Source organism: Labeo rohita, chromosome 7 (genome assembly GCF_022985175.1).
Source record: "Labeo rohita strain BAU-BD-2019 chromosome 7, IGBB_LRoh.1.0, whole genome shotgun sequence".
NCBI classification, from domain to species: domain Eukaryota; kingdom Metazoa; phylum Chordata; class Actinopteri; order Cypriniformes; family Cyprinidae; genus Labeo; species Labeo rohita.
This window is the reverse complement of record NC_066875.1, coordinates 40,436,028-40,444,182: the sequence shown is the minus strand read 5'-3', so window position 1 is coordinate 40,444,182 and position 8,155 is coordinate 40,436,028. Positions and strand designations below refer to the sequence as shown.

General features: G+C 34.0%; 2 protein-coding genes across 3 annotated transcripts in view; one reads left to right on the top strand and one right to left on the bottom strand.

The window, feature by feature from the left end:
• Positions 1-30: 30 nt before the first annotated feature.
• On the bottom strand, positions 31-6,760 carry ecsit (ECSIT signaling integrator). The gene is made up of 8 exons (XM_051113813.1): positions 6,668-6,760; positions 4,618-4,808; positions 4,114-4,528; positions 3,809-4,032; positions 3,032-3,089; positions 2,545-2,693; positions 1,024-1,144; positions 31-928 (listed from the first exon to the last, which is right to left on the bottom strand). Exons 2-8 carry the CDS (start codon positions 4,753-4,755, stop codon positions 681-683), a joined length of 1,353 nt encoding a protein of 450 aa, XP_050969770.1. The 5' UTR covers positions 4,756-4,808; positions 6,668-6,760; the 3' UTR covers positions 31-680.
• Positions 6,761-6,919: 159 nt separating this feature from the next.
• eml3 (EMAP like 3) overlaps positions 6,920-8,155 on the top strand; it is a 44,535-nt gene continuing 43,299 nt past the window's right edge. For both annotated transcript variants that reach the window (XM_051113809.1, XM_051113808.1), the window contains exon 1: positions 6,920-7,323. In XM_051113809.1, the coding sequence (XP_050969766.1) occupies positions 7,299-7,323 (25 nt within the window). In that variant the 5' untranslated portion in view covers positions 6,920-7,298. The remainder of the gene's footprint in view (positions 7,324-8,155) is intronic.

Here is an 8,155-nt window from a genome sequence, read left to right as displayed (position 1 = left end):
CAGTTTATATAATACTATACAATCAACTGTATTAACCATAATTTGAACTTGTAGTTAATTACTAGCTAACCTGCTGAATTATCTGAGAGTGTGCTGTTAATGTTTGGTTATAGACATGGACCACGTTTGCAATTTAAAAAAATAAATAAATAAATCACAAGGATGAGAATAATCAAAGTCATGTATAGTTTAGCAAACTGTGACAAATTGTTAGTCTTTACAGTCTAAGCGAAAGGATAAGTAAAACATTTAATTATGATTATGGATCTTTAGTCCACATCTGTTTTAGCTAATAAAACCTTTGGCCCATTTTGTTTTATGACACAGATCTTGCATTGATTACATAGTTTGGCTAAAATATAGGTCTATTTTCACTTAGAATAGTGAAACAATAATTGTTCTGAACACTGAAGAACTACTTATCAACTTTATATAATCCACAAGTTATATTAAAAAATGCCCACAAAATCTAAATATTGGAGAAATGTATGTTTTATTGCACTGCCAAATCAGTTTATGGCATGTTTACACATCATAGAGCAACTCTGCATAATGTAGACAGATCTCAATTCAAAATAGTGTGTAATTGACAAGACATAACTATCAGATTCATGTATAACTACCACAGTCCGTCGTCTTAAACGCACATCCATTGGCATGGCTTTTGCAACAGCAAACTCTCACTGTTTCACTCTTTGTGAGTGTAGCGGTTCCTCCTCGATAATTGGGTCTGTTTCAACCTCCTGCTCAGGGGTTTGCTGAGCATCCGATGAGGTTTGCAGTTCTCTAGGTCCAGATTCCAGTCGGAACACCGTGGGGATCTGGCCCAATATGGGACAGGTCTCCTGTAGACCAGAAATCCACTGCGACAGAGTGGCCTGATCACCCTGACCGGCCATACACATGGCGTAAACTGGCCCCTCTTCCACTGCAGGATCAAATGAATGGACATCATTTTATATGATATGGTAATATGCAAAACATTTTATTCAAACCAAGTTGACAAAGCATTGTGAGTCTCACCATCATCCACATCGAAACTGAAATCATCACCCATGTCTCTTTCCAGGTCAAGTTCCACTCGCTGAGGGTAGAAGAGACTCTGCTCCGGTCCAATCATCTCAGGGTCAAGTTCTTCCTCAACCTACAGGAATATAAGAGCTAATACATAATCCGGAATGCAAATTTTTTAAGAATGAAGGCTTAATTTATTTATCAGGTATTGTTGTATTCTTTAAAGTATCACACTACTAAGTTTGAAATAATTAAGATTAAGTTTTTGAAAGAAGTCTAATGCCCTCGAAGGCTGTATTTACAGTTGAAGTCAAAAGTTTACATACACCTTGCAGAATCTGCAAAACGTTATTTTACCAAAATAAGAGGGATCATACAAAATTAATGTTATTTTTTTATTTAGTACTGACCTGAATAAGATATTTCACATAAAAGACATTTACATGTAGTCCACAAAAGAAAATAATTTATGAAAATGACCCTGTTCAAAAGTTTACATACGCTTGATTCTTAATACTGTGTTGTTACCTGAATGATCCACAGCTGATTTTTTTTTGTTTGTTTGTTTTTTTTTTTTTGTTTAATGATGGTTGTCAGTCCCTTGTTTGTCCTGAACAGTTGAACTGCCCACTGTTCTTCAGAAAAATCCTTCAGGTCCCACAAATTCTGTGTTTTTTCAACATTTTTGTGTATTTGACCCCTTTCCAACAATGACTGTATGATTTTGAGATTCATCTTTTCACACTGAGGGACTCACATGAAACAATTACAGATGGTTCAAATGCTCATTGATGATCCACAAGGAAGCACAATGCATTCAGAGCCAGGGTGTAAACCTTTGAATAGTGTACATTTTTCTTATTTTGTATAAATATCATATTTTATCAATTTAGTACTGACCTTCAGAAGCTACAGAACATACTTCAATGTTTCCCAGAAGACAAAATAAGTTAAATATACCCTGATCTACAAATTCCAAAAGTATTCACCCCCCCCAGCTTTTAATTCATTTAATACATTTTTCCTTCTGAGGCTTCAGTGAGCTTTGTGAAGCTTTTGTAATAGTTGCATATGAGTCCCTCTGTTGTCCTCAGTGTGAAAAGAAGGATCTCAAAATAATACAGTCACTGTTGGAAAGGGTTAAAATACACAAAAATGCTGAAAAACCAAAGAATCTGTGGGACATGTAGGATTTTTCTGAAGAACAGCGGGCAGATTAACTGTTCAGGACAAACAAGGGACTCATAAACTACTAAAAAAGGGATTTTGTATGATCCCTTTTATTTTGGTAAAATAATTTACATTTTGCAGATTCTGCAAGGTGGATGTAAACTTTTGAAATTGTGAATCTATTGTAATATTATTGTTATCTATTGTAATATAATTTATAACTGTGATGATAAATCTGAATTTTCAGCAGCCGTTACTCCATTCTTCAGTGTCACAGAGTCTCTGTGTTAACTTTAGACTGGTAGTGTGTATTAAGTTAATTTTTATTTTGAAATGCCATCATTAGCCTGATTACTGTACCTTTTCCTCAGGCGGTATAGGGTCTGCCCTGAGAAGGTAATAATGAACACAAGTCTTTCTGAGCCATAGTGGGAACGGTCCTTCGACAAACACAGGCCTGCAGGGATTGTGTTTGGCCAGAAGGGAGCGCTGGTTTGGACTTTGGATACCTGATTACAGAAAAGTTACAGTGGGTTTTATTTTGTGTGCTTACTAATTTAACAAATAGTATCCCAAATTCCTTTTTATGCCAAGAAGCATTTTAAAAAAATAAAAATATGAGGTCCAATCACTTTGTATTAAGATATAGAAATTAAAATTACAATTGGTCCTTTGCACAATGATCAAACTATGGTTAAATATACATTTCAGTTTAAAAAGCGTACAAGTTGGATAGTATTTGTAAAGAACGCTTTAGTTGTGAGGTCTTATTTTCTGTTGTATAGATGAGATACAGATAACTCAGAATTTTCCTGAAATTTGAGGTTCAATTATCAGAGCTACATACCTACAATATGGGGACGTGTAACTTCTTCACCAGTCTCTGTGATGTCTGTTGACGGATACTGCAAAGAGTGAAATAAAGCACATTTATCAGACTGAAAAGCCTTTGTTTCAAGATATATAACTGTATACACTAAGAGTCAAAAGTTTTCCGACAGTAAGATTTTTAATGTTTTTTTAAAGAAGTCTCTTCTGCTCACCAAGCCTGCATTTATTTGATCCAAAGTACAGCAAAACTGTACAATTTAGAAATATTTTTGCTATTTAAAATAATTAATAACTTCATAATTTTCGATTTGAACGTATTTTAAAATTTTATTTATTCCTGTGATTTCAAAGCTGAATTTTTACCATCATTACTCCAGCCACATGATCCTTCAGAAATCATTCTAATATTCTGATTTGCTGCTCAAAAGATATTTTTTATTATTATTGTTGTTGAAAACAGCTGAGCAGATTTTTTCAGGTTTCTTTGATGAACAGAAAGTTCAGTAGAACAGTACTTATCTGAAATAGAAATCTTTTGTAACATTATAAATGTCTTTATCATCACTTTTGATCAATTTAAAGCATCCTTGCTAAGTAAGCTGCATCACATTTTAAAATATATTAAAATAAAAAAAATGTTGTGTTTTACTGTATTTTAAATCAAATAAATGCAACTTTGGGCCTTGACTTTTTTTCAAAAACCTTTAAAAAAAAATCTTGTTAACCCCAAACTTTTAACAAGTATTGTTTCTGCTTGTGTGATTCTGCTTTAAGTTGTAAATTCAACAGTCACCTGATAGATTGTTAATTTAGCATCCAGGTTATCTGCAATCCGGGTAAGACTGAATCGAGCAAGTTCTACTGGGTCACTGGGGAGCACATGTGGGACGGGGAAGGGGTTTGCGTGCTTAAATTTGGGAAACCAGTACATGATACGCTGGTACTTCCTCATGGGATGACTCTTTTCCCCAAATATCTGAGCCAGCAATACCTTGGTCTCCACATTCGGTATGATACCTGGAAAAATTAAGAAGGCAAAGAATTAGCGAATCATCAGCAGTTTTTCTTTCTCTCTTACAGAAACACAAATGCACACACCATAATTCTCCATCTGCTCCAGCAGCTGTACTCCACACTCTTGCTGTCTTGGGTAATGGTTGAACATCCTCTGAATGAAGTTCCGAGGCACGAACACTTCTTTTGGAAACACATCCAGGAGTTTGTTGTAAACAGTAATGTCTCGTTCTACTCCAAATTCTGGCATCTTTTTCAGGGCAGCATAAATAAACTCCACATGGCCTCGTCGTCGAATGTCCTTCTTGCTGAAAACATCCACTACTCTATTAAAATCAGCCTTGGTCTTTGAGTCTCTAGCAGCTCGCTCAAATAAATCATCATGTGTGACTAAACTTTTGTCTTTATTAAAGGTCTCATCTTCAGCTGTCTTTTCAAGCTCTGTCTGGCTTGGACGACTCGTGGAACGTGCCGCACTGCAGTGGAATGGCCTCAGAAGCTTAACAAAAAATTGGACAGAAAAACACAGCGAATTAATGCAGGCACTCAAAGTCTACAAAGCAGCATTATTCAGAGGTAAGCAGGTACCTGGCCATATTTGTGCTGTGATCCAGGGGTTTGTAGATGTGCTCCAGCAGGTAGGATCACTCGCTGTACAGGTGTCCCCAAAAAACGTGCAACGCACCCAATGCACTGGATCCGTAACAACTGACGAGGGGCATTCATGATTACGACATCACAAACCAAAACAGATAAATTACAAATGTGTTGAAACAGGCCTAGAAAGGAAACAAGGAACAAAAGAAAATCATCAATATCAAACATAATATCAGTTATACTGTATGTAATAATTTATGCAATTACTTGTACCTATCTATCTATCTATCCTACCAGTCAAAAGTTTTTGAACAGTAAGACTTTTAATGTTTTTTTAAAGAAGTCTCTTCTGCTCACCAAGCCTGCATTCATTTGATGCAAAGACAGCAAAATTCTGAAATATTTTTACTATTTAAAACAACTGTTTTCTATTTGAATATATTTTTAAATGTAATTTATTCCTGTGATCAAAGCTAAATTTTTAGCATCATTACTCCAGTCTTCAGTGTCACATGATCCTTCAGAAATCATTCTAATATGCTAATTTGCTGTTCAATAAGCATTATTTTTATTATCAATATTTAAAACAGTTAAGTACATTTTTTCAGGATTCTATTATGAACAGAAAGATCCAAAGATCTGAACAAGATCAAGATCGCATTTATCTGAACAGAAAAGCTTTTGTAACAATAATTTTAATTTTGGGAAATAAATTATAAGAATTCATATTTTTATGTAACAAGGATGCTTTAGATTGATCAAAAGTGATGACAAAGACATTTGTAATTTTACAAAAGGCTTCTGATGTTTTTTGAGCAGCAAATCAGAATATTGGAATATCAGAATTTAGTAATGATGCTAAAAATTCAGCTTTGAAATCACAGGATTAAATTAAATTTTAAAATATATTTTAATAGAAAACAGTTATTTTAAATAGTAAAAATATTTTAACATTTTTATTTTTTTCTGTACTTTGGATCAAATAAATGCATTCTTGGTGAGGAGAGACTTCTTTAAAGAACAAAAAAAAAAATAAAAATTTGTACTGTTCAAAAACTTTTGACTGGTAGTGTGTGTGTGTGTGTGTGTGTGTTAGTAATTAAGTAATGAGTAATTAATAGTGATATAATTCTTAATAATCACATTATTGTCACATCTATCTATCTATCTATGAGTTATTAGTAATTGAATAATGCTATAATAACTTCATTGTTACATATATCCATATAACCATGTTAGAATAATTATTAATGATATAATGCATAATAATCACATTATCAATCTATCTATGTATCTATCTATCTATATATCTATCTGAGTCATTAGTAACTAAATAATGCTATAATAACTTCATTGTTACATATATCCATATAACCATGTTAGAATAATTATTAGTGATATAATGCTTAATCACATTATCTGTTCATTTATCTATCTATCTATCTATCTATCTATCTAAGAGTAATTAGCAACTGAATAATGCTATAATAACTTTGTTACATATATCCATATAACCATTTTAGAATAATTATTAGTGATATAATGCTTAATAATCATTACCTATCATCTATCTATCTATCTATCTATCTATCTATATATCTAAGTAATTAGTAACTAAATAATGCTACAATAACTTTATTGTTCCATATATCCATATAACGATGTTAGAATAATTATTAGTGATATAATGCTTAATAATTACATTGTCTATCATCTAGCTATCTATCTGAGTAATTAGTAACTAAATAATGCTATAACTTTATTGTTAGATCTATCCATATATTCATGTTATAGTAATTATTAGTGATATAATGTAATCACATTATTGTTACATCTAACGCTATCTATCTTTCTATCTATCTGAGAGTAATTAGTCATTAATACAATATAAATCTTCAGAGTAATTAGTTATTATGTAATGCAGTGATAATCACTTTACTGTGACATATACTAGTGCATTTTCTATAAATGTAATTATGTTGTAAGATAAAATAATCATATACTGCAGAGAAACGCGAGACAATAGTTTGTCAATACTCACGATTAGTCAATCCACTCAGATCTCATTCTGCTGTCAAGTCTCCTTCAAACACGCACCGGCTGGTTTCCTGGTGTGTCGCCTTTCAATCCCCCCCTGAAACGCTACGAAGAACGTTACGCTCACATTGGTTCCGGGCTGGGTGTATTATTCACCACATCAGCGCTAGATGGCAGAGAGGTCTTGCGTGAAAACCACAGCTGTAGCTGTCAAAGTTCTGTTTTTACTTTACGTTCAATTGGGGTCTGGGAGGGGAACTATAGAGTTCGTAGCGACGTAGCGCGACTTATTTTACTTTCGCTTCGTGCCGTTACAAGGATTAAATTACAAACCTCACGCTCTCAAGCAACTTTACATGGACGCGGTTCCTGGAGTAAATCCAGCCCGTGAGACCTTGCACTTGCCTCATGCGTTAGATACCCTCTCTGCTCATTTCCTGGATTCGTGATTTTACAGTTACAACTTCTGCAATCCTCAGTGGCACCTCCACGCGTGTGCTGCTGTGCGAGGGTCCCGCCAGCTCTCGGCAATGCTGTTGACAGCATATATGGAGATATGCACTGCGTTTCTGCCAATGGGATATACTAGTATAATCCAACATTTGAGAGATCTGTAAGGAGTATTTGATTCAGACATGGATGGATCTACGAATAGTCTTGGTGAGTTGATAAACACGTTTGGCTTTGCTTTGCCACTTACAATGCTCGTGTCAGTACAGTATAAATATAAACAATAAACTTAACTTATACGTAAGTTTTATTAGAACCAACTAACTAGTTTTAAACGCTTTGGCAACGTCATTTCTGAGTATGAATTTGTAATTTTCCCAGTGAAACCAGTCTGTTATCGCTCAGTATTTACAAATGTGTAGCTTGGCTTACTTTAAAAAGTTTTAAAACTTATTTAAACTGAGTATTTTGAAGTGTGTGGCAACTTCAGGGTGTAACAGACAGTTACTGACACTATCAGACTTCCCTAGCAAAACAATATTATGGTAACTTAGTTTTCTGACAACATATAGTTCTTGTTGTTGTATTCAAACTAGTAAGTTGATGGTAAAACAGCATTTAAAACAAAACTAAACCGATCTTAGCTAGTCTCCTAGCCTGCTCAGGCAAGCTGGTTGTTAGCTGGGAAGACTAGATAGCTGAGATATGTACAAAACCCATCTAAAACAGGCCTGACCAGGCTAAGAGACCAATCTTAGGCTTAAGAGAAAACACTGACACTAAAAAGAAAATTAACATTAAAATCAAAGGAAGATTATAATAACGTCTTCCCCATATTAATTTTGTTTTTTAAAGTCACATTAGCTTATAAACACAGTCATATTTTGTAGGAAACTATGATAACCTGTTAAAAAGGTGCTGTTAATGCAGCCACTTTGTGCACTATTAGATATCAAATTAATAAATAATCTTTTATTTTGTACATTTTGTTAGCATGTTTAAGTTTCAAAGTCATGCAGACTTCAATGACAGACCCACAACA